Source organism: Protobothrops mucrosquamatus, unplaced genomic scaffold, assembly GCF_001527695.2.
Source record: "Protobothrops mucrosquamatus isolate PMUCROS unplaced genomic scaffold, P.Mucros_1.0 scaffold63, whole genome shotgun sequence".
Classification (NCBI taxonomy): domain Eukaryota; kingdom Metazoa; phylum Chordata; class Lepidosauria; order Squamata; family Viperidae; genus Protobothrops; species Protobothrops mucrosquamatus.
Genome location: NW_015386442.1, coordinates 55,778 through 82,704, shown reverse-complemented (window position 1 = coordinate 82,704; position 26,927 = coordinate 55,778). Strand labels below are relative to the sequence as shown.

Here is a 26,927-nt window from a genome sequence, read left to right as displayed (position 1 = left end):
TAGGGAAGGAAGCTGCAAGTGAAAATTAATGTTCAGACAGAGCTTTCCTCCTATGTACCTTTCTTGCACTGAACAATTCTATGGACAATTCTATGGGCAAACTAAGCAAATCCCTGCATGTTACTGCTTTTATCTTTTACAAGTGAAGGAGATGGCCTTAAATTATGATAAATAATACTGGCTTGTTTTTGGAGGATTTATTTTTAAGCTCCCTAAAATTTATCTTTTTCTTGTTTGGGGCAGACCAATTATTTCTATATTCCCTGACCAATTCTGAGCACAGTGGTGGAATTATGAAGCTCTTTTTAGTTTATGTCTAAAACCCTATAATTGCATCCGTTGTCCTTTCATGCCCAGCCTTGATGCCAGTTGGCTGGGTGGGTAACTAATCAATAGCTTATTACATGGGTGAGAGTAATGCTGCAGAAAATGTACAAAATTTTGAACATAACTTAATTTTTTTTAAATGTTAGAGTCAAAATTATTCTTTTGACTTCTGTACATTCTAAAGACACATGATTATTACAACTCATGGCAAACATACAGTATACACATAGTTATAGTGTATAATATAGTATATAGGCCATAGTACATTACCATTATGGTGTTTCCTTCTGAGGTAAGCAACATTATACCAAGTACAGAAAAGGAATAAGAAATAATAAAAAAAGAAATTAAAGACATAAAATAAGAGAAAGGGAAAAGAAATATAATCTATGACAATACAATTCACTATACTTATACCCTTCTACTCTTGCAAACTATCCTTGCTTCTAGCATGTCCTTACACCAATTCATGTGTTCCTTTTCAGCTTTTAAACTTTTCACCTGCCTATTTTTCAGAATTTTGTTCATTCCACTAACCACTACTTTCTCAGATCTCCCTTCCTCTTAATGCATTGATTCTTCCTTCAGACACTTGTTCTGTAATATGATCCTTGTTCATTCTCTTTATGACACACAGTGATCAAACTAAAGGAACCCATTCATTTTACTCTGTTCATTCTTGATTTACCTCATTGACTTAAGAATTCAGAATTATACATTAAACTTGTATTTATCTTTCTCCTGACAAACCCAATTCTTACTTCGATACAACAAATTGGCTAGAGGCATGCTATTTTGAGGGTGAAGGTTCCTTCTCCGAGCTTATGGGCTGGTTTCCAAACATTTTGTTACCAGGCTAGGTAACATCTTCAACGGCGTTTAGGGGATGTCTATGTCAGTGCTTTTCTATTTATAAGGGCTTCAGGTGTGGTTGTGTCAAGTGAGGGGCTTGTGCTGAGTTATCAGAAGAGGCTTGTGATGGGTCTTGTGATGATGAGGTTACTCCAGGTCAGGTTTTTTTTTCCTTTCCTTCCATGTTTCCCAGAATTAGGGTCTTCTTAAAAGAGCTGTGTCTTCACATAATGTGTCCAAAGTAATTTGAGCTAGTCATTTATGATCCAAGTAAAAACTCTGAGTAGATTTGTTTGATGTTTCATTTTAAAAAAACATTTTCATATCTTATATTTCTCCATTTTTTTCAAGTTCAGTAAACATTCTATCAAGGTGCCACAATTCATTTACTTGCTCTATTTTTTCTTGTCATTTATTCAGCCCATTTTCTCTGTCAAACAAAGTTATCTTGACCAATATATAATAATTTGTAATCCATATTCCCAGTTACATCAATCTACTTAATATTTGTTATAAATAGTTTAAATTCTTGAACATGACATAATCTACAATAAAAAATACAAGGACATTTGCATCCTTTAAACACACTTCTAAAGTCACCACCAAGTATTCCTTATGGGGCTTTTTTTTGCTCACTGTAATCTCTTGTACCCTTTTGAATAACATACAACAGTTATTGAAATGTGTTGCATTTTCTTTACCTCTTTTAATTAACTATTCTGTCCTTTTCCATGTGCACATATGGATAATCATAGACTGAAAACACATATTCAGAACAGACCTTTTCCTAAGCAGAGAGTCAACAAATACTGCTTTAATTCATTACTGGATTTTTAAATGGCCCACTCATTTTTTTCTGTATGTTTAGTCATGCTTGCATCTAGCTTTTCATGTCACCTAATATTTTAGATTCCATTCATTCAGAATGTTCACAGTTTATTCTCAAAATTCATCTATGGCTCTCCCATTAACATTATTACTGGAGCATAACATGCAACTACCACCATCCTATGAGTGTCTACTTTCACACTCAGAGTAGTCTAGACCAGGGCTTTTCAACCTTTTCACCGATTGTACCACTTTTAGGATATGGCAATATTTGAGTACCACCTAGCAAGGTGTCAAAAACTTGACCAAAAAAACAAAACCTGTTTAAAGTTGCAATTGCACTGAAATGACTTATGACCATTTTTCACACGTATGACCATTGTAGCATGCCCAGGGTCATGTGATTTATATTTGGATGCTTGGCAACAGATTCATATTTATGATGGTCACAGTATCCCAGGGTCATGTGATCTCCTTTTGCAACCTTTTGACAAGCAAAGTCAATGGCAGGGCTGCTGGTGGCCAAGTGCTAAGGCGGGACTTCCCTCTTTCCCTGCCTTCCTCTTTCTCATGCCCACCTCCTTCTGAAGGAAGAATTTGAACCTCCCCCATATTTTCTCTCTTCCATATATTCATCAAACAAGGAAAAGCTTCCAGAGACAGAAAAGACAAATTGCTGAGTGAACTAGCTTAACAAGGCATATTCCCCTTTAAGAATTAGCTACTGGCTAGAAAGGAAAGTTGAGTGCAGCCAGCACTTAAGGAAGAAAAAAAATGTAGTTAGTTTTGGCTGCCGGCTAAGGCAGCCTCCCTAAATGGCTCCATTCATAAGTAAAGGAATGCTACGGGCAAAATCCATTCAGGAGAAAAATAGTTCAAAATCCCTTGCAGCAAAACTTACAGCTAACAATAGCAGAGCAATAGAAGCTAACACCAGACATCAGCCAAATAGAAATTGCCAAACACTCCTTAAGAACACAAAGCCCACATTGCACAAATCCTAGAACTTCAAAGTCACAAAAGCACATAAGAATCCTTCCACTCTCCATCTCCCTCGTGCCTCACCTCCAGCCATTGCTGCCTTTTTTCATTCCTCTTGGAGGGCGACCCCTTCCTCACTGCATTTCTTGCTTGTTTGCTGCTGCCAGCACAGGTGGCTGCCACAGCAGTTGTAGATCAGCTTATGGCCGGTCGGCTTGATCTCCTCTCCTCTCCTCCCACCCTCCTCCTCCTCCTCCTTCATCTTTCCGTTCGGTGCAGCTAGAGCTGACTCCGCCTCCTCCCAAGGCTGCTGCTTTTTCTCTCTCTTCCTCTCCTGCCCAAACTGCCTCCTTTTATAGCCTCTCCTGTCTCTGCCCCCCTCCTCCTCCTTCTCCTCCTTTCTCATGGGGGAGGGTGAGCCAGAAGTGACCCTGGGGCCTTTGCCTCGCCTCAGCCACTCTGCAACTCCAGAGGACTCTCTCACAGTAAGTCCTTGCCTGTGCTGGCTCTTTCCCTCCCCCTCTACACTTGGCTAGATAGAGTTGCGTACCACCTGCCACTTGTTAATGTACCACAAGTGGTATGCGTACCACCGGTTGAAAAGCCCTGGTCTAGACTGGAGAGCACCAATGGAAACATATGTTCAGTGCTGTTCTTATGAATGGGTTACATTCCAATATTTTGTTTATAAATCTGTTTGCAAGTCCAAGAAGCATAAAAAAATGTGCCCTAACCCCTATGCCCTATGAACAGTAGTGACTGCCTTGGCTTCCTCTTGCCCCTTACTCCCAAGCCAGGCCAGTTGTCCCATGGGCCATTGTGACCCTCATTGGAGAAGGGCCACTGGCAAGGCAACCAGGCATCACTGCTACCACTGCCCCAACAGGCAGAGGGATGAGGTGCATGCTGGTCCTATCAGCCATTCTTGCGCTGCCTCATTTCCCTACTGCAAATCTTTCTAAGGATGTTTAGGGAGAGATGGGTATGAACTGCCTTTCTCAGTGGTCCCAGGCTCATGCGTGGCTCAATGTATTTTTTTCTTATCCACCCAATCTATGGAAATTGGAGGCTTGGTTGATATTGCTGCCAAGCATAGTGTGCAGCACACCATAAACTAACCCTTTTCTGCCTTTTCCCGACTTCCAGAACCTTCTAGGTTGGAGTTGCAAACAGGTTTGTTTGTTTGTTGAAAGTTCACAACTTGAAAGTTCATACGTAATTCTGTACATTTTAGAAAGTTTATTCAAATCTAAACCATTTTCCTAAATGTATTCATCAACTATACTATACTTTCATTTATTTATTTATTTACTCTTTTTATCACTTCTTACATTCCAAAGCACAATTTCCCATGTGCAATGATAATCAATGGGTAAGTCTAAAAATATTGGCATCAATGCTCATTATGGCATTGCTTAATAGGAATCATGCAGCATTCCTTGCTAACGATGAGGGCAGCAATCATCTGTTCTGGCACATGTAGCTTGTATACCATAACCACATTCAAAACCAAATTTTGCTACAGTGATGCTTACATTGCTCTAGAATCTTTAAACTTTCAAGTCAACATTCAGTTTTCTAAGTCAATATCCTGTTACTCAGACCACACCCAATAGAAAGTACATACCATAGCACAGTTGCTTGTAATTAGATGACCTCAATAAAACAAGTATTTCTATAAATTAATGTATTCGTTATAAATTACATTTATATTTCCAGAAAATTATTTTTTTTAAAAAAAAATGTTTGATCTCATTTAGAATTAACACAAAAAATGTTTTTACCTCCTGATTAGTAGCTGCTAGTTCCTCTTCAAGCGCTGAGACTCTTTCTAAGGAAACCCTTAGTCGTTCCCTTACCTAGAAGAAAAATATATTATGTAGCAACTTGTTTTTGATCTCTGAAGTTTATAGATTCCATCATTAAAGTGACAAGATGCTATATACATGGAATATTTTACCAACTCTTCCCCACTAACAATGAGCAATTCAAATAGTCTTGGCAACAAGAGCCTTACATTTCATTTATGCTAGGTCTATTAGCTTTCTGATCTGGTAAATAATTGCCAAGTGAAGCATTGGCTAAGAAATGTTTACTATCTATATTTTCTTTTAATCTAATGAATCCTTGCCTTTCTTCTCTTTCATACTGGATAGTTTATAGGTAAATATACAACTATTTCAACTAAGTCATTCTTCATTACCCTAACCATTGAAGCTTCATCACATAGCTATTCTGAATTTTCTGTTTCTTCTTTATCCACCTTCTACAGAATAAATTTTCAGTAATTTACTTTGCAATTTATATTTTATTTTACCATTTCCGTAGAACATCTTTTCTCTAGGGAATCTTTCTACTCATCTCTAGTTCCACTTCGTAGGTAGATTTTGGAAATACATTGCTAATATTCTAGAAGACCTTATTCCCAACACAAGGAAAAGCAGGACTGCAATAAGTGTAAAGTCACAAGTCATAAAAAAACATGGTAACAATAAAATAGCAACTCTGTATCTTTGGGTGAGATATACTCTTTGTAACTAACCATAAAAGGTATTGTTGTGGGGTAAAATTGAAGAAAGGAATGTGTATAGGAAGTCCTGGAGGAAAAGCAGAACAAAAGGTGCAGTGGTGGGATTCAAATATGTAAACAACTAGTTCTCTGTGTGGATGCCGCTTCTGGAAGTCCATTCTGGACCTGGGCAACAAAAGGGGCGTTGTCTTACCTGAACGCCTTTTCTCAGCATGGAGATGGAGACTCCACCATTGGGTAGTAGACTGTATTCCTGCCCAATCAGATCAAGTCAGCCAAAGTTGCCACGCCCATCCTGGACCGTTGATCTCCAGTCTTTGACGCGAGCGTAGCCATTGACTGACAGCAAGACGTTGTGGCTCACCAAACTAACTGGCCCTATGCTTATACAAAATGTACAAGGGAGGGAGGTGGAGTCTCCATCTCCGTGCTGAGAAAAGGCGTTCAGGTAAGACAACGCCCCTTCTCCAGCACTGAGATGGAGACTCCACCNCTGAGGGTGGGTAGTAGACTGGTCCTGAGTGGCACTTTGGAGTAAAACCTGTTGGAGAACTCTCCTACCGAATGAAGCCTCAGCAGAGGCAAACTTATCAATTTTATAGTGCCTAATGAAAGGAGAAGGCGAAGCCCAAGTGGCTGCCTTGCAGACTTCCTCGATGGAAGCTTGAGTGGCCCATGCCGCCGAAGTAGCCGCGCTCCGTGTGAAGTGGGCGGTCACACCCCGCGGAACCGGCAACGACTCAGCTTTGTAAGCCCCGGCGATGCATGCCTTTATCCATCTCCCAACAGTGGAAGAGGACACTTTCCGACCCTTGGCAGATGCGTGGAACGATACAAAGAGGGCTTCCGATTTCCGGAACTCCGCAGTCCGTGAAATATAATATTTAAGGGCTCTGCGGACATCCAGACAATGCCATTGTCGCTCCAACCCATGCGACGGGTTGGGGCAGAAGTCAGGCAGTACTATCTCCTGTGACCTATGGAATAGGGAATTGACCTTCGGAACGAAGGTAGGGTCTAACCGAAGGATAACCCTATCCTGTTGGAAAACACATAAGTCATCTCTCACTGAAAGTGCCGCCAGCTCCAAAATGCGACGAGCAGAGGTGATAGCCACCAGGAAGGCCACTTTATGGGACAGGGAACGAATGTCACATGTCCTGAGGGGCTCAAAAGGAGATTTAGTAATAGCCCGAAGCACCCTTGACAACTCCCACGAGGGGTATCTGTGTACCACAGGAGGATTTTGGTTGGAGGCTCCCTTAAGGAACGACCTTACCAAGGGGTGATGACCCAGTGATTCAGCAGAGTTGCATGAGAGGATTGTAGACAAAGCAGCGACTTGCCTGCGAAGGGTATTAGGGGCTAAACCTTTTTCCAGACCTTCCAATAAATAATCCAAGACAATTGGCACAGTAAGTGCCGAAAGTGACAACTTCCGCCCGGAACACCATGATTGGAAATTTTTCCACGTGGCCTCATAAATGCGGTTCGTGGACGGACGGCGCGATGCCTGAATAACATTTATAACCCCTTGTGAGCAGCTTTCTCCAGTTAAGATCGAGCGCTCAAGTGCCAGACGGCTAACTGGAGCCACTGGGGTTCGGGATGCAGAATGGGACCTTGGCTCAGGGAGACCTGATCCAACGGAATCCGCCAAGGATCGCTGATTGAAAGATTCACCAGATCTGCGAACCAAGGTCTCCGTGGCCAAAAGGGTGCCACCAGGAGAACCTCCGCTCGCTCCTGAAGAATCTTGCGGATTACTGCTGGTAGAATTGGCAGAGGGGGAAATGCGTAAAGCAAGCCCTGTGGCCAAGGACTCCAAAGGGCATCCGTCTGTTCCACTCCCGCCGTCGGAAAACGGGAGAAAAAATGTTGAAGATGGGCATTGCACTGGGACGCGAAGAGGTCCACTAGAGGAAGGCCGAAACGGAGGCAAATCTCTTGGAAGATCCTCGGGTGGAGTCTCCACTCCGCGTGATCTATCGTCGATCTGCTCAGAAGATCGGCCTGTGTGTTTGCTACCCCCGAAATATGGTCTGCCATGATAGATGCCAGATTGCGTTCCGCCCAGAGACCCAACGAAAGAGCTTCGGACATCAGGCTCCGAGATCGAGTTCCCCGTTGGCAATTTATATGTGCCTTGGCTGCCACATTGTCCGTGAGGACCAGGACCTGTCGCCGTGATACTAGGTGGCGAAAATGTCGGAGCGCTAGATGGATGGCCCTCAACTCTAGCCAATTTATATTGTGTCGTAGATCTGATGCGGACCAACGGCCCTGTACCCAGTGAGACTGAATGTGAGCCCCCCAACCGAACAGGCTGGCGTCGGTCGTGAGGACAATCCTGTCCGGCTCCTTGAAACACAACCCTCTGAGGACGGCTGTTGACAGCCACCAACTGAGGGAACGTAGCACGTGGTGAGGGAGAACCAATCTGTTGAGCGAAGCACTGAGGTTCCGCCTCTGAAAGGGAAGCATGAACCTTTGTAGTTCTCTGGTGTGGAGCCTTGACCAAGGTACTATGGCTATGGCAGAAATCATCTTCCCTAACAACTGGGAGAGACTGACCAACGTCGCCGACCGACTGCTGCGAAGTCGAAGAATCGACTCCCGTATGCCGTCCCTGCGATCTTGAGAGAGATATATCCGGCATTCCAAGGTGTCTATGACTGCCCCCAGGTGTAAGAGCCTCGTTGTGGGGTTCAAGTGGCTCTTTGGAAAGTTCACCGAAAATCCGTGGTCCTGGAGCAATTTTATCACCATTTTGAGGTCCGTCAATGCTGTCTGGACGGACGAAGACTGAATCAAAATGTCGTCCAGATAACAGTGGACTCTTACTGGTATCAATCGTAAATGTGCTGCCAGGACCGCCAAGACTTTGGTGAATACTCTCGGAGCAGATGAGAGGCCAAAGGGGAGCGCCCTGTACTGGAAGTGATTCCCCTTGTACGTAAACCGTAGAAACCGTCGATGGATCAGAGAGATAGGGATATGAAGGTACGCCTCCGTGAGGTCGATAGACGTCAGGAGGTCCCCTTTTCTGATGCTTCCCAAGATGGAATGGAGCGTTTGCATCTTGAATTTGTGGTAAGCTATATGAAAATTCAAGTCCTTTAGATCTAGAATAGCCCTCCATCCCCCTGACGCTTTTGGTACAACGAAGAGGATGGAGTAGAATCCTAGACCTCTCTGATCCATCGGTATGGGTTCTATGGCCCTGATGTGAAGCAGATGATGGATAGCTTCGTCCATCAGCCTTAGTTTTGTGCGGTTTCTGGGATATGGACAGGAGAGGAACCGATTTGGGGGGTAAGATATAAATTCCAAATTTAGACCGTGTCGGATCGTGTTGATGACCCACGTATCCGTGGTGGTAGTCTCCCAACGGTGGGCGAACAGAGACAGTCTGCCCCCTATGGGAGGTGCTGTCGAAGAGTCACCTGGAACGGCGGAAAGGTCTATTGTTCCCCCGAAAGGGCCGTTTCCCCTGGGCTTGTTGTCTGGGACCGGGATTCTGTCTGTCAGGCTGCCTATCTTGCCTGTCCTGCCTTGGCGGGAAGGCACGAAAGGGCTGGGAATAGGAGTACCTTGGACCCCCCCGAAAGGACTGCTTGCGTTGAAAAAACCCCGTCCTCTTGTTTGGACGTTTGAGTAGGTCTTTAAGGACCTTATGTTTGTCCTTGTTCTCTGTTAAGTAGGGATTCAGTGAATCCCCAAATAACTTAGAACCCTGGTAGGGAGCCGCTGCCAATTTCCACTTGGATTTGGCATCTGCTTGCCAATTTTTCAACCAGAGCATACGTCTTCCAGTGATGTTGGACGCCATCGCCCTGGAAGAAAACCTAGCGGCCTGTAAGGATGCGTCCAACGCATATTCCGTGGCTGCCACCATTTTGCTAAGATCCAAGTGCGTGCGGACATCCTCCGCAGGAACTCGGGCTTGGAGCTCCCGAAGCCAGGTGAGGGCGGCCCTGGTGAAGAAAGAGGCCAAAGTTGCGGTCCTGATCACCCAGGCAGCCGCCTGGTGCGTTCTCTTGTAGGTGGACTCGCACTTGCGATCCTCGGCCTTAAGGGCCTCTGAAAACTCACCGGATATGGCCGTGGCCGATACTAGGGGCCCTAAGGGTTCGTCCACCTCCGGAATTTCCAATGCTTCCTCCAGCTCCTTGGCAACATTATACAGTTTCTTATCTGTGTTACCTGGTAAGCGAAGTGATGCCGGAGAGGACCACTGCTTCTTGATTGCGGTCAGAAACAGGGAAGGACAGGGAATACGGTGTTGTGTTGCGACAGGTTCAACGTAAACTGGAGCCGCCTCCGGATCTGGAAGAGTGGGAGCCTCCGTTGACGAGGATCCCTGTCCTAGATGAGCCATAGACGTGGCCTTACGCAGGATGGTGACAAAAAAGGCAGGGTTAAATAAGCCTGTAAATGCAGGAGCCTCTGGAGGAACGTCCTCCTCCTCTGACATTAGAATTTCCTGACCAGGGGGAGGTTGGTTGAGGTATGAGTCCTCAGAAACAACAGACCCAGAAGGAGAAGATGGAACATAATGAGCCTCCACCTCAAGTTGGGAAAGAGGGGTTGGAATGGAAGAGATTGGCCTAGCTGCCCTGGCCCTAGTGTCAAGGGCATGGTCGACTGCTTGTTTAATTAATAGCGCCAGACGCTCTTCTGAAAAGAAGGGAATCGGTTCTGCTGGGCGGAGCCCCGCCGCAGTAGGCGTAAAAGTGGCCTCAGGACCCCCCTGCGCTGCCCTGGATGTGGAGGGTTGTGGACTTGGGGGAACCTGTTCCATTCCGCCTTGTGCGGGGGAAGGGAAGCAATCCCCAACCGACCAAACACCCCTGGGAGAAGTTGAAACCCCTAGGGGTAATTCTAAGTTTAACCCCGCAGACCCATGAGTCTCCAGCCTGGCTCTCTTCTGTGCTTTGGAGAACTCCTTTTCCAAGGCTTGGTGCCTCCTGGTAGCTTGTTTATCAGACTGTTTAGATGTTTTGGTGGTAGAACGGCTCTTATGGGTCGCTTTACCAGTGCCTTCCGGACCAGGAGTACCTGATGAGGAAGGCGGGGCACTCATTGAGGAAAGAGAAGTCTCCTCCATTTTCCTATAACCTTGAAACACAATAGGGGGTTTCTGTTATCAGGAAAATGCCAAAACTCTGGGTAAGGACAGACGGACTGCAGGGACGCCTGGAACCCAGGTATAAACCCGGTTGGATAAGGACAGGTACACTGCTGGGGCACCTGGAATCCAAGGGATAAAATTACGTACGAATAAGGACAGGCACTCTATAAGGGGAGCCTGGAATTCGTACTGAAAATACTGTGGATAAGGACAGACACGCTAAAGGGGCGTCTGGAATCCCAGTAAAGTGCCAATTAGACCAATGCCAAATTAAAGAACCAGGAGACACCAAATTAGAGATTTTTGAGTTCAAATGTTGTTTGAAAGGAATATGAAATTGAAAGGAGTTTAAGCTTATATGCAGAAAGGAAGATCACAAAATGGCGGTCGGCCTAGACTGGCAGCCAATCTTGCTGCAGAAAGGTGATAGCCCCGTATGTCCCAAAAGAAGTAAAGGGAATACTGTTAGTCACTGAGGAATTATAAACAACAGCTCCAATTAGGATCTTAATTAAATAATATTAATGCGAAAGAATGAGCAACTGCGACCCCAAAATGGCCGCCGCGAGTGAGGCAGGGACCACGAGGCGCAAGATGGCGCCGGACACAAGCAGGGCCGGGGAAATTTTCTCCCCCCCCCCCCCGCACTCTCCGAAGCCTCTGCAAGCCGATAATAACTAAATTGGCTGTTTCCCTCCTTCCTGGTAGCTGGCCGAAACTCCGATTGCTGTGGAGGCCGAACGCGTGCGCGCGCGAACCTCCGCGATCGAAATCAAGGCCCAGGCAACCGACCACGAGGCTGCAGCCGCAGCTTCGCGAGGGAACGAAAACGTCGCCGAAGGTAATTGGAGGAGCCTCCCCCTCTCGTCCGAGTCTACGGAGCCGCAGCTGCGAGCTCCGTGAGGCCTGAATCTCCCTTAGCTTCCGGACGAGCAACGCGACAAATCGATCACAAAAACGAACGGAATTGGCTTCCCGGCCTGTTTTTCGTCGCGTTCAGACTGCCGACGGAGCTGCAGCCGCAAGCTCCGTGAGGTCTGTGCTATTTGGGGGCCAACAGCCGTTGGCCTCCTGTCGGGAAATGAAAGGAACTCCTCCTCTTCACAGCAAGGCCCGACCGAGAATCAGACTAAATGAGGTGAGACTAACAGCCGTTAGTCCTTCCCCAAAATACTCACAGGAATTGCTGATAGGGGAGTGAGGAAACCCAAATTAAGTGCAAGCACCTACTTAATTATTAATTTTAGAAGTGGGAAAGGGGATGGAAATCCACCAATGACTGTACCTGCCTAGAGCCAAACTTGCAACGTCTGTCCTGGGCAAGATCAAGTCAAAGACTGGAGATCAACGGTCCAGGACGGGCGTGGCAACTTTGGCTGACTTGATCTGATTGGGCAGGAATACAGTCTACTACCCAATGGTGGAGTCTCCATCTCAGTGCTGGAGAAACTTAGCTACCGGTTCTACCAAACTGGTGCGAACTGGCTGAATCCCACCACTGAAAAGGTGACTAATACATAGAAAGATAGTTGATTTCTACTATAGTGGACCATCAATCTATATCCAGGTGCCTGAAGTGTAGTTTTTTTAAAAAATCAATTTCTGTTACATTACACAAACAGGCTGAACCAAAGGTTTCTCTTTTTTTCCTTCCATAAATTTTGTGGGATTATTTCCTTTTTCTTAAAAAAAGGATTTATAGAACAATTTTCATTTGTCTCCATAAAAACTGTATTATTACTTTTGAGGAATGCTGTTTGGAACAAGCTTTGAAGATTACAAAAATGGGCTTGGTTTTTTTGCCTGTGACTTTGCATTGTTCACACCAGTACTATACCATCATTTTTTGAAGGACATTCACCCTCTTCTCTTCTTTTCCATTGTGACTATAAGGAGATTGGAAGTGTTTGCTTCCATTTTCAATTAATGATTTTTCAAAATGTACAAATTGGAAAAAGATACTCGTTTCAAACATGACTTCTCAGAAGAAACCAACTTTAGCACTGGATAATGATGTTTGACTTATTCAGAAAAAAAACTAACTTGGGAATCCCACCCGAGATACAGTAATAGCAATAGCAATAGCATTTAGACTTATATGCCATTCCATAGCACTTTACAGCCCTCTCTAAGCAGTTTACAGAGTCAGCATATTGTCCCCAACAATCTGGCTTCTCATTTTATCGACCTCGGAAGGATCGAACTCCTGGCAGTGAGTTTAATCACTCTGCAATACTGCATTCTAACTACTGCATCACCATGGTTCTTACAATCAAGTAAACAACAATGTTGTTCAAAATGCAAGCAAATTGGCTTACATGTGCCTAGATCAATTTAACCTAAATCAATGTCACAGTGAATGAGCAAAATACTTTTTAATATGTATTTTTATTCTTTCCTCCAAAATGTAGACATTTCACTTTCATCTAACAAAAATTACACACTCTAACTTTTCTATGAAGACCAGGGACTGCTTTGTTTTGACAATAATAAGCATTTCATTTCCATAATCTGAAAAGTATTCTTTTTTATAAAGAATTATAAATTGCAAATTGAGCTTCCTATCACGTTTTATCAATTTTATATAATAGTCAGTATAACATCAGAATAATACCTTTTTCCTGAAACAATGACAAATCAATTTAGCTTTGGGTTATGTAGCTTGGTATATTATTAGGCATCAAGCAATTCAGTCTGCTGAATTCAGTCTACTTCTAGGAGGTTGGAATATATAGAATTAACTAAGCAATCAATGTACTAAAGTTACAATGGTTGTCACTTATTTTGTTAATAGGTAAGAAAACTCTTTCAGTCTCTATCCTGTATTAAAAAGAATGCTGAAGTTATTATATGGTTGGGGGAGGGAGAGATTTTTACTTACTAAAATAAATTCTTTGTTGAATGTTCATGCTAATGGTTTATTCATTATGTGCTATAAGAACACACTACATTTGTTGTTGTTAGTTGCGAAGTCATGTCCGACCCATCGCGACCCCATGGACAACGTTCCTCCAGGCCTTCCTGTCCTCTACCATCTTCTGGAGTCCATTTAAGCTCACACCTACTGCTTCAGTGACTCCATCCAGCCACCTCATTCTCTGTCATCCCCTTCTTCTATTGCCCTCATTATTTCCCAACATTAGGCTCTTCTCCAGTGAGTCCTTCCTTCTCATTAGGTGGCCAAAGTACTTGAGTTTCAACTTCAGGATCTGGCCTTCTAAAGAACAGTCAGGGTTGATCTCCTCTAGGACTGACTGGTTTGATCACCTTGCAGTCCAGGGGACTCGCAGGAGTCTTCTCCAGCACCATAGATCAAAGGCCTTAATTCTTTTGCACTCAGCCTTTCTTATGGTCCAACTTTCACAGCCATACATCGCAACTGGGAAAACTATGGCCTTGACTATATGTACTTTTGTTGGCAGGGTGATGTCTCTGCTTTTTAGTATGCTGTCTAGATTTGCCATAGCTTTCCTCCCCAAGAGCAAGCGTCTTTTAACTTCTTGGCTGCAGTCCCCATCTGTGGTGATCTTGGAGCCCAAGAAGATAAAATCTGTCACTACCTCCATTTCTTCCCCATCTATTTGCCAGGAATTGAGAGGGCTGGAAGCCATGATCTTGGTTTTCTTAATGTTGAGTTTCAAGCCAACTTTTGCACTCTCCTTCTTCATCCGCATCAAGAAGCTCTTTAGTTTCTCTTCACTTTCTGCCATTAGAATGGTATCATCTACATATCTTAGGTTATTGATATTTCTCCCGGTAATCTTAATTCCAACTTTTGATTCATCTAGCCCTGCCTTTCTCATGATGTGCTCTGCATATAAGTTAAATAGGCAGGGCGACAGAATATAGCCTTGCCGGACTCCTTTCCCAATTTTGAACCAATCAGTGGTTCTGTGTCCAGTTCTCACTGTTGCTTCTTGACCCACATATAGGTTTCTCAAGAGACAAATAAGATGGTCTGGTACTCCCATCTTTTTAAGAACTTGCCACAATTTGTTGTGAACCACACAATCAAAGGCTTTAGCATAGTCAATGAAGCAGAAGTAGATGGTTTTTTTTGGGAACTCCCTAGCTTTCTCCATGATCCAGCGTATGTTGGCAATTTTATCTCTAGTTCCTCTGCCTCTTCAAAATCCTGCCTGTACTTCTGGAAGTTCTCAATCCATATACTGCTGGAGTCTAGCTTGTAGGGTTTTAAGCATAACTTTACTTGCATGTGAAATGAGTGCAATGGTGCGATAGTTTGAACATTCTTTGGCATTGCCTTTCTTTGGAATTGGAATATAAACTGACCTTTTCCAATCCTGTGGCCACTGTTGAGTTTTCCAAATTTGCTGGCAAATTGAGTATAGCACTTTTACCGCATCGTCTTTTAAGATTTTGAATAGCGCAGCTGGAATACTGTCACCTCCATTAGCTTTGTTGTTGCTCAGCTTTCCTAAGGCCCATTTCACTTCACATTCTAGGATGTCTGGCTCGAGGTCAGTGACCACCCCATCATGGTTATCAGGGACGCTAAGCTCGTTCTTGTATAGTTCTTCTGTGTAATTTTGCCACCTCTTCTTAATCTCTTCTGCCTCTGTTAGGTCCCTGCCATTTTAGTCCTTTATCATGCCCATCTTTGCATGAAACGTTACCTTCATTTCTCCAATTTTCTTGAAGAGGTCTCTGGTTCTCCCTATACTATTGTTTTCTTCTAATTCTTTGCACTCTTCATTTAAGAGGACATTCTTATCTCTTCTAGCTATTCTCTGGAAATCTGCATTCAGTTGGGTGTATCTTTCTCTTTCTCCCTTGCCTTTCGCTTCCCTTCTTTCCTCAGCTATTTGCAAAGCTTCCTCAGACAGCCATTTTGCTTTCTTGCATTTCTTTTTCTTTGGGATGGTTATTGCTACCTCTTGTACAATGTTGCGAATCTCCGTCCATAGTTTTTCAGGCACTCTGTCTATCAGATCTAATTCCTTAAATCTATTTGTCACCTCTACTGTATATTCATCAGGGATATGATTTAGTTCATACCTGAGTGGCCTAGTGTTTTTCCCTACTTTCTTCAACTGAAGCCTAAATTTTGGAATGAGAAGCTCATGATCTGAGCCAGTCAGCTTCTGGTCTTGTTTTTACTGACTGTATAGAGCTTCTCCATCTTTGGTTGCAGAGCACATAGTCAATCTGATTTCTGTGTTGACCATCTGGTGATGTCCATGTGTAGAGCCATCTCTTGGGTTGTTGGAAAAGAGTGTTTGCTATGACCATCGTATTCTCTTGACAAAATTCTATCAGCCTGTGCCCTGCTTCATTTTGTACTCCAAGGCCAAACTTGCCTGTTATTCCAGTTATCTTTTGGCTTCCTACTTTAGCATTCCAATCCCCCATGATGATAAGGACATCATTTTTTGGTGTCGATTCTATAAGGTGCTGTAGGGTTTCATAGAACCAGTCAATTTCATTCTCTTCAGCACCAGTGGCTGGGGCATATACTTGGACTACTGTGATATTGAATGGTTTGCCTTGGATTCGCACTGAGATCATTCTATCATTTTGGGGATTGTATCCCAGTATTGCTTTTCCTACTCTTTTATTGACTATGAAGGCTACTCCATTTCTTGTGAGGGATTCTTGCCCGTAGTAGTATACCTGATGGCCCTCTCAATTAAATTCACCCATTCCTGTCCATTTTAGTTTGCTGATTCCTAAAATGTCGATGTTCAGTCTTGTCATCTCTTGTTTGACCACATTCAGTTTGCCTTGATTCATGGATCTTACATTCCAGGTTCCTATGGAGAAAAGATCTTTACAGCATCGGACTTTCCTTTCACCACCAGATGCATCCACAGCTGAGCATCCTTTTGGCTTTGGCCCAGTCGCTTCACTCTTTCTGGCGCTACTAGTACTAGCCCTCTGCTCTTCCCCAGTAGCATATTGGACACCTTCCGACCTGAGGGGCTCATCTTCCAGTGTCATATGTTTTTGCCTTTTGGTACTGTCCATGGGGTTTTCATGGCAAAAATACTGGAGTGGGTTGCCATTTCCTTCTCCAGTGGATCACATTTTGTCAGAACTCTCTGCTATGATCTGTCCATCTTGGGTGGCCCTGCATGGCATAGCTCATAGCTTCATTGAGTTACGCAAGCCCCTTCCCCACGACAAGGCTATCTTTCTAATGGTGGGTAGCTTTGGGGGGAGGGTATCTAATTTTGAAAAGTGAAATTAAATTATAAACAATACTGGTCTCCAAAGACCATTTCCAGCAATAATGCATTATGTAAATTCTGATTACAAAGATTAAATTTAATCACTATGGAAACGTAAAGGTTTCTTAGAACTTTATAATATTGTTTGAATGGCGGAATAATATTATTTTTAATAGTTTAGTATCATTTCAAATAAAAGAAACAGTAAATGCATTTTGATAGCATTCTAAATTTATATGTAATCATTAATATTCATTTCTCAAAACAAACCAGGAATCTATTGGTATACCTAGTGACTATTATTTCCATAGAATTCATTTAAAAGAGAACTAGACATCCCAGACCAGTAGCAGCCAAAACACTGAAGCAGCCACAACTTCCCCAAATTTTATTCCCTGGGAGTCATAAGTCCTGGATTTTGGACACATTCTATAAATTAGCTCATTTGAAGTTATCTTGGTTCAAAAATTGATGCCTGAATTATGAACTGTTTTACCCAGTTCAATGTCATAACAAGAGTTTTACTAGTATATAGTAAAACAAATTAACAAATTGACTCATTTGGAAGTACTTACAAACTCTGACAGTTTGATCCAGCTTGAACACTACATGAGTGGAATCGCCTCTATGGATATTGCATTTGGGGCTCAAAGCTTTGGGCATTTTGTTCATATGAAGGTTAGTTTTATTCGTTAGGATTCCCTAGATTGTTAAGAATAGAGATTACTGTGCATGTGATGTATCTGCTATCTCCAATGCATATCAGAAGTGGGAAGCAAAACTTATTTTAATCAATGTTTCAACATGCAAAGTGGAGAAATATTATCCTATCATTTACTTTCTTATTGTGACTCTTTTATAGTAAATTAGCATTAAAAATAAAGTCTTTCAAATATATATGTCTGCTAGTCATACTATTAAAGTGAAAATCTAATTTCCTCACTAGGCACCATGCCATGTACAATCTGATATTTCATATACTGCAGCTGTAAAAGGTATTTTTTAAATGTTGATAATAAACTGACAGCTTGATACTCTTCATTAGCTCTTTGATTTTAGGTCAATGGAAGGCAGGCTCTTAACAAAGTAAATTAATACAGAAGAACAAAGCACTTCAAGCAAATATTTAATTAAGTGGAATTCAGTTTAGGGTAAAATAGTCTTTCTCAGAGCAGTCTTCCTCACAGGATTGTTATCAGAGGAATACAATGAACACAGATCATGATGTATACAATATTAAGGTTGGATTTTAATTCTTTTCCTCATCATTATCATGAAAAAAAATGTTTCAAATATCTGAGATGTTGGAAAGTATGGACTTTCTTTCAAAAACTTGCAAAGAGAAATACATGTCTCGTCTGATAATCTGAAAAGACTCCGCTCTTATATGCTGGTGAAATCTGATGTCTGCTCTGGGAATTAATAAATGAACTTCAAAAATCATAAAAATGTAGCAATAGTTCAATGTTTGCTATTTTAGGACAGAAAAAAAATGGGGAATATACAAATCCTCAAGAAAGTTAGTTCTTCTGAATGGTCTGGCACTGACTTCACCGAAGGGCACATCACATCTGTTCAATATAAAGGCTTGTCACGATCATCACAACATTTTAACATATAGTTTTTGCCTCTGTTGTTATTTCAAGAACAACAACAACAACAACAAAAAAGACGACGTGGGGAATAACGTCCTGAAATGATCATCTTCACACATGCCAATAGGATGAGGAGCAAATCTTTAGACTAGGGGAAGCAAAGAGAGAATATGCAACGTAAGCAAGCATTTATTTCCATACTGTACCTTTTCATCTAAAGCCTTATGGTGCTCAAACAAAGATTTCAATGCTTTCAGAACTTCAACTTCACTGGAAACTCCTGAGGGAGACTGTGCTTGGCGTTTCACCACTGTCATTCTCAGTGACCTTTCATGTCTTGAAACAAGGCATTCCAAATGTTCCAGTAACAGCTGTTTCAGCATTAAAAAAGGTAGTTCATTAGTACCTAAAACTCAGTGCCACTGTATTTCTAAAGCCTAAAAGAAAATCATAACAAAAGTGGCAGGTTTTCTAATATTAGAAACCTTATAACACTTTCCCCCCCAAGCTGCTGTGTAAACAAAATAGCAGGAAATAAACTGTACGTAATAATTATTGGAACTCTTGGAATAAACAGCTTCATTTTTATTTGTTATTTATTTATTTATTAGTTAGGTTTATATCCCATATTTCCTGCAGGAGCTCAAGACAGGGTACCTAGCACTTCTTTCAACTTTCCCTCATAACAATCTTATGAGTTAGGTTGGATTGAGAGAGAATGACTCATCCAAGGTCACCCATGGACTATCCATGGATGACAGAGGACTTGAATCTGAGTCTCTCTGGCCCTAGTCCAGTTCACTATATCACAATACCTGGAGTGGTAAACTAAAAAATCTAATAATAGGAATATATTGTTAATTGAGACAGAATTGAAATAAACTAAAAACAATCAGTATATAAATACAGGTGAAAGTTATATTATGATTACGTTAATATTTAACCAATAAGCAGCTTGAATCAAAATCAGCAGCAGCCTTGAAAATAAAGGACTCTTTACTGATGGGAATGCATCATGATCTACTATGCTGGCCTAGTCAATGAAGGATGATAGATAGATGAGTTTTGACTTCACAGTCAAAGTCATCCATATGGCTTCCATTCCTACGGGAAGATTAGAACCTAGATTTCCTTTCTATTAGTCAAGCATCTCAGCCACTACAAGCCACTCCTCAGTTAGCAATTGCCTTGTTTAGTGATTATTCATAAATACAACAGTAATAAATGGAAATTAAAAAAATACTGACCAGTGCACACATTTATGATTAATTTTTGTGTACCTGACAACAAAAGCCTTCAGTGAGAAACTGATTAAGATATGGTTAATTTCAGGCAACAGTACTAGCCAGCTGGAGGGTTCTAATCAACTAATTAAGATCAGTGAGCTTGTTTTTAGCACTTTTTGGGATATGTTAAGCTATAGAAAAAAATACATCAGGAAGATTGCTTGTCTAAGTAATTTCTTAGTCCTGGGAGAGGGGCAAACAAAAGGAAAAATAAAACAAGTTAGGCCCAGGCCACCGTATGAGAAAACTTTATCTGAATGAGACTGAAGCAACTAGATCTCTCTCTCTCTCTCTCTCTCTCTCTCTCTCTCTCTATCTGCCATTTTGCTTAATGGCTGAGCTGTTGGAACAGAAGATATCTATTTATTACTTAATGCGATTCTCTGTTGTCATTATTCCCACAAATTAAATGGGTTTCATAATTGTATTCATAATCATTTGATTCTAAATTTCATGCAGAATTCTGGCATCTTGAATATAAAATGAGCAAAAAGGAGGGAAATGTTAATTTTGTAGCACTTCTTTTGAAAGATTTCTGGTAGATAAGCCATTGTATATTAATATTTTCTGGAACTTACCTGCTATGAACAGTTGGATATCTTGAAGAATTATCTGGGAACACTTATCACTTATGAGTTCAAAATGTTTCATAATCAGTGATCACTAAAAGGTCTTGTGAGGTCAATAGATTAACAGGCAAAATTTTCTCAATCAATATTCACGTGTCCGCTATTCAATTTCATATATTGGTCAAAAACCAGACTGAGTAATCTCTGGGCAACTATTAAAAACCAGGTGATCTTGAAACTGTTCAGTAAAGTCTATTTTAAAAATGGCTCAAAAAGATAAACCTGGAAATAGAATTAATCTCAAAAATATAAAAATCTGAATTTTCAAAAAGAGAGTACAATAGCATACAATGTCATTAACTTAGAATATGTTTGCTCTGACAAGACCTGTACAGATCTAATATAGCTGTTATTACATTTCTTCAATAACTTCTGCTCTATTAGTAAAAGTCCTCTGTTAATGGTATGTAAAATTGAGTTTTCTACTTACTCTTGTATTATTCCTTTCAGCTTTCAATTCTGAAATTTCTTCTTCTTTTTCCAGTAGTTGTTCCCTGCATGCATTTAGTTCTTTTGTAAGTGCAGCAAATTCCTGCAAAGTTATAGAAATATGCATTATTTCAGAAAATTTTATAAACACTTTTCAATTTCTCATTAAAATGATAAATTTAATATAATGAAATGCTTTTGAGATATTTTTTTAGATTAAAAAAAACCAGATAGCTTTAAGAATTATTTTGTTAGAGACTTTGACATTAAATAAAATAAAAATTAATAAAAACACTGTAACTATTTCTTTGTTTTTCCCAAAATATAAAAGGTAAAGGAACAGGCAAACCTCCCAATAGTAGTTATTCTGTTAAATCATTCATCATGGCTCCAAAACTTTGCCCAGCAATGTCATAGTTTCAGCTAATGATTATCAAAGGGAGAATCTAAAAATAATGCTGATCACTGAGAAAATATTAAATAGTGCACCATGATGTAGGATTGATATGAGTAAGATTTATACCTATAAATGAGAAAGTTACTGACTATAACTGTGGTTTTCAAGTGGTCATCCATGCGTTTATCCATCAATACATACATACATACATACATACATACATACATACAGACAGACAGACAGACAGACAGACAGACAGACAGACAGACAGACAGGCAGACAGACAGACAGACAGACAGACAGACAGACATTCTACAAGCGCATAATAGTTCCATCAGAAATCTGCTATAGAATAGGTGATTTGGGACAGGAAATAGACCTACATAACATATTCACAAAGAAAATCGTACCACGTACTCATAGCTCCCTAGCTATTATAAATATTTTGGAACAAGAAATATCACCAAATAGGTATATAAAGATGGGCAAGAAGGTGGATTATATGAATGCACAAATTACAACTCAAAGAGTGATAGTTATAGATGAACAACTTTTTCTTTTTCATTGTTGGCTCTGTACATCACAAATCTGATTGATTAGCTGATGGTGGTGACAATTGTTTTCTGGGAGACAGTAGTGCTTTATTAAAGTATGCATTTATTCTGCCCCTGAATGTAAATATGACAATACTAGAAACAATTTAAAAGAAACAATTTGACTAAGAGGATAATAATAGTTTTTACAAATGCCCCTTAGATGAAGATAGGATGAGCTCAGAGTAGACCCTCAGGGCAGTAGATAGGATGAAAGGTAAGACTAAAAGTGGTAAAAAGCATTACCTGGAGCAGAGATACAAAAGTACCCATCTTAGAGATCTAATGAGCCAAAGCAATTTCCTTGCTGTAGCAGAAGCCCTGTAAAGTTACCATACTTAACTACCAGAACAACATTAAGTTGCCCAAACTACAACATTTCCAAGAATGGTCTTATTTCATCATCAGGCTTTAAAACAGTGAAACAACAAGGAAAAAAGTCAAACCTGTTGGAATGGAACCAGTGTAATTGTGCCTTTGTGCAAGAGAGCTACAGACTTTTATAACACTAAATGGGATATAAATGCAATAAAGTCAACAAAGGGAACAGAACGGTACTGCTCGTCTAATAGGTAGCATTGTCAGCACCTAATAATTGATGATTAGAATTTTCTCCCACACTGAGAAAATAAGCCACCAATGCATGGATATGGAAAGAAAAGATACAAAGTTTCCAAAGACTCATTATCACCCTAAGGTCTAATTTTCAGGATGACTGGCATATTGACTGATTTGTTACACATTGTTTTTCTCAGAGGATATTCAAGCCCAGATTATACTTTCAAATTCTATCTTATTGTAGCAGGGATTCCTGAAGAGAAGGTTCAGAAACTTTCCCTGCAGGCAATAATCATATCACTACAGTAAGTGCTACAGGCTGCCTGTGATGGCCATAGATGGTGCTTTGGTGCCTTTGAGATACTATAGGAGACCTTCTCTTATCCATTTTAAAAAGTACAAATGGTAGGGGAATTTTGAGGAACAATACAAATTATATACTTCTTGATGTTCTTGATACAGAGAATGATATGGTGGACATGACTAGGGTAATACAGGTAGTCCTCAATTTACAAACCATTAATTTAGTGACCATTCAAAGTTATAACAGCACTGGAAAAAAGTTACTTATGACGCTTTCTCACATTTACGATTACTGCAGGGTCCTCATGATGATTTGATCAAAATTTGGCTACTTGGCAACCGGCATGTATTTATGACAGATGCAGTGCCCTGGGGTCATGTGATCACTTTTTGTGACCTTCTGACAAACAAAGTCAATGGGGAAGCCAGATTTACTTAACAACCATGTTATTAACTTAACAACTATGGTGAGAAAGGTCATAAAATGGGGCAAAACTCACTTAACAACTGTCTTGCTTAGCATTGGAAATACTGGAAATGTTCATAACTCAAGGACTACTTATACTCTTTATGATGGGGAGCAGTTACACTGACAGTACTCATGAAATGGTGGAAGGAACAATAGCCACGTCATCTGCCAATCTTGATCTGATGTGGTGGAGATACGAATTTTCTTGTTATTGGTAAAGTGGTCTACCTAATCTCATCCATAAAAACAGTCACTGTTAGAAAGAAAGTTAGAGTATTTTATGTAATGTAATATACATAGAGATACTGTATATTGGTTCTAAATAGTAACTTGTTCAGTTGCTGGAATTCTTCCAACTTTTTCTTAGGCCTGGAGACTAAAACATACGGAGAACAGCTGCGGGACTTGGGTTTGGCTAGTCTAAAGAAAAGAAGAAATAGGGGAGACATGATATCAGTATTCCAGTATTTGAGGGAGTCACGTTATTCACCAAAGTACCAAAGGGCAGATCAAGAAACAATGGCTGGAAACTGATCAAAGAGAGAAGCAACCTGGAATTAAGGAGAAACTTCCTGACAGTGAGGACAATTAACCAGAAGTTGTGGGCGCTCCATCACTGGAGACTTTTAAAAAGAGGCTAGACAGTCACTTGTCTGAAATGGTATAGGTTCTTCTGCTTGAGCAGGGAGCTGGACTAGAAGACCTCCAAGGTCCCTTCCAGCTCTATTCTATTCTATTCCACTATCTAAATAATTCTTGCTAAAGAGAAATTCTATGAGAACTGCTTGGAAAAAAATAATGATTTAGGAAGCTACTAAAAAGTGTAAGAGATCTCTCTTTTAGATACTCCACAATATATTTTGGCTTCCTTTGAGGAGATGGAAGGGGTGTTACTGAATCCCTCAGAATTGGAAATAGTTACAAAGCTTCTAGAACCCTGGCTGATCCAATTAAACCAAAGGAGCTAGTTTTTTTGTATTTATTTCAGTGGAGTTAGGCATAACTGTTCTACAAGAGGATAGGAACAGACAGGAACGAGCTGTTTTGGTAGATCCAGAAATCTAGCAACCATAAAAGACCACTTCTAGATATACCTATAAACATGTAGATTGATTTTTTTTCAGAGCTTACTTTATGAAACTCTGATAGGTGATAGCTATATGTTCAAACACAGGAAACACAAATATATTTCAATAGGCGGCAATGTGCATTTTACAGACTTACATGGGACAAAACCAATGTTCCCTGATGTTGGCAGCAAAGTCATAGGTTAAAATAAAATAACTCTGAAGATAATAAGTGTATACACAGAGACACACATGTAAACATAAACAAAGTATGGAGGATATGAACTTCTTGCATTTGTCAACTTAAATTACTACCCTTCCATTGCAAAGCAATATCTTCAGATTATGGAAAGGTATTTCTTCTTAGTGAGATGTCTTCACAATAATTTGACATGCAAAAGTCAATAAAAAGATTTTGGCAATTCATTATTTTACTGTATTACATGACAAATATCTGCTAAAATAATTATAAATAACTCATATGTAATTAAAACAGCCCAGTATAATAAATGAATGGTTTCTATGTTATATTCTGTCTGTCTGTGGTTACTATAAGACTAGGCTTTTATCAAACTAATAAACTGCAGGTTTGATTATTTATAAATTTCAGAAAAATAAATTACTCATTATCCTAATGTACTAAATTTGGAATATCTGGATTCAGGCCAATTTATTTATGAACTAAGTTCTTTGGCTTAATTGTTTTTGTTTGATAATAACTTTTTTTAGAAAAGAAATAATTACAGGATCACTAGTGACATTGTCATGATTTGCTTGAAAACTGTTCTTGAATGAGTCTTCACAGATGAATTCTGACCATTTAGTAGCACTGTGCAAAATCTTTTTATATCACATTTGTCTTCTAATTAACCTGATGTGGTGCTATCTATGTTTATGTGCACCATCTATAAATAAAAAACCAAGGGGCTTATTACAATCCTGGTTCAATAAAAGATAGTAAGCAAATCCAAAAACACTAAGAAAAATAATTACATAATAAGAACCCAAGCATAACTACAGAGGAATAAAAAGGGCAAAAATAGTTCTATTTTACTTGTGTTGTGTGTTTTACAGGGAGAGAAAAGTATACAGTCTCATTTTCAGTGTCCTGTCTCATATGCATCACAATTGGTTTATTTGATCCCTGTGCAGGCAGTGAAACCTGGGAGGCCCAAAGCTGTTTTCTCAGTAGTCAACAAGTCAGCTGTCTGAACACTGGGAAACAAAGAGTGCTAACACTTTCTCCCAGTCACCTAGCAGACTGTTGGAGTAGAGAAATGGCTTCTGTTTTAGGGTTAGGATGGGCAAAATAAAACCTTCTAGAATTTCTTCCCTTATAATCCTGAACTCAACCTCAAGAAAATAGGATGAGGTTACAGACAAGACCATAGTTCCTATTGTAGGAAGTCAGCACCCCCCCCCCCAGAAAACGAAACATTTAAGGGGATATTAAAAAGGCAGAATATTATATTTTCCCCAAAGGCATAATAGAAAAATCTTAGGCAGAAACCATCCCCCCCCCCAAGTCTCTCTGCCACAAGTAGAAACCAGCTTTTAGAAATGCAGATTTGGTGATTCATTCAGGAAGACTGGGGCCAGGAAGCTTGGAGCTGATGGGATTAAAAAGACAAAGATCACTAAAATCTACATCCCCCACCCAAAATCTAAAGACACGACCTTTAGGACACAATAGGATTAACCAACCACCATTAGAATACCAAAAGGGCACACTCAAGATCAGGTCAAAGTACATGCCACAGGAACAGGAAGAACCTCAAGTACAAAGCCACAGGAACAGGAAGAACCTCAAATACAAAGCCCAAAGAAGGTATAAAAGCCCACCTATCCCAACTCCATTTTGTCAGCTGTCCCAGAACCACATGCTATTGGCTCTGCTCTTCAATAAACAACAACCTTCTTTCCAAACAGCCTCCATTTTGTTTATTTCTGGCTTGGTCTGGACTTGAAGATTTTTCTTTCAACACTATCTATGGCCATAGAATAAGATAAACAAGTCTCTTTCTTCCATTAGTCTTGTTTGTTTGATTCTTTGGTTTCTCTCTCTCTCTCTCTTTCTCTCTGTGTGTGGGTGTGCGAGAGAGAGAGAGTAACATGGCTGCAAAATGAACATGAATTTGTGCATCGTGGTCCCACCTATCAATCTTATACAGCTCCTAAAGGGTTCTGTGAGGACCAGTATGCCTTCTTACTTTAAAAGAAGTACATCAGAATTTCCATGGGACTTCTAGGTAGAGTTTTTAGAAAGAGGAATCTTAACCTTGCTTTGAGTTTTCTACCCATCCTCCAACATACAAGAATGTGGCCAGAACATTCCTGTTCTCTTTTCCTAAATATATAGTTTCCATTGAACAGAATTTTGTTAAATAAGTCAATTAATAAAGCAAAGAAAAGCACATTAAAACAAATAAACAAATCTAACGTGCTTCCAAAAGAAAATATATCCTGATCTTCCAAACTGGCCTTGAAAATTGTAGTTGAGCTTGGATCAAATGTAGATAGATTAAAATTAATTAAAATGTATGTGAGAATTGGGACTGCCTCTTTTCGATTATGTCTACTCAGGTCTGGCAGGAAGGCATGTTATGGGTCTTGATTGTTACACAGCTCCAGCTGATAAGACCCGGAGTGAACCTTTCCTGCCATAGTACCTGCTCTTTGAAATACCATCTCCCCAAGGTCAGACAGTACTTCTAGGCCTAGGGATCTTTTGCAAACAGGGAGCCTGCAAGATGGCCTT

General features: G+C 40.7%; 1 protein-coding gene across 1 annotated transcript in view; it reads right to left on the bottom strand.

The window, feature by feature from the left end:
* PPFIA2 (PTPRF interacting protein alpha 2) overlaps positions 1–26,927 on the bottom strand; it is a 157,088-nt gene that overhangs the window by 84,266 nt on the left and 45,895 nt on the right. The window contains exons 2-4 of the mRNA XM_029283365.1: positions 20,784–20,885; positions 18,645–18,809; positions 4,773–4,847 (exon numbers count right to left, since the gene is read on the bottom strand). Coding sequence (XP_029139198.1) covers positions 4,773–4,847; positions 18,645–18,809; positions 20,784–20,885 — 342 coding nt within the window. The remainder of the gene's footprint in view (positions 1–4,772; positions 4,848–18,644; positions 18,810–20,783; positions 20,886–26,927) is intronic.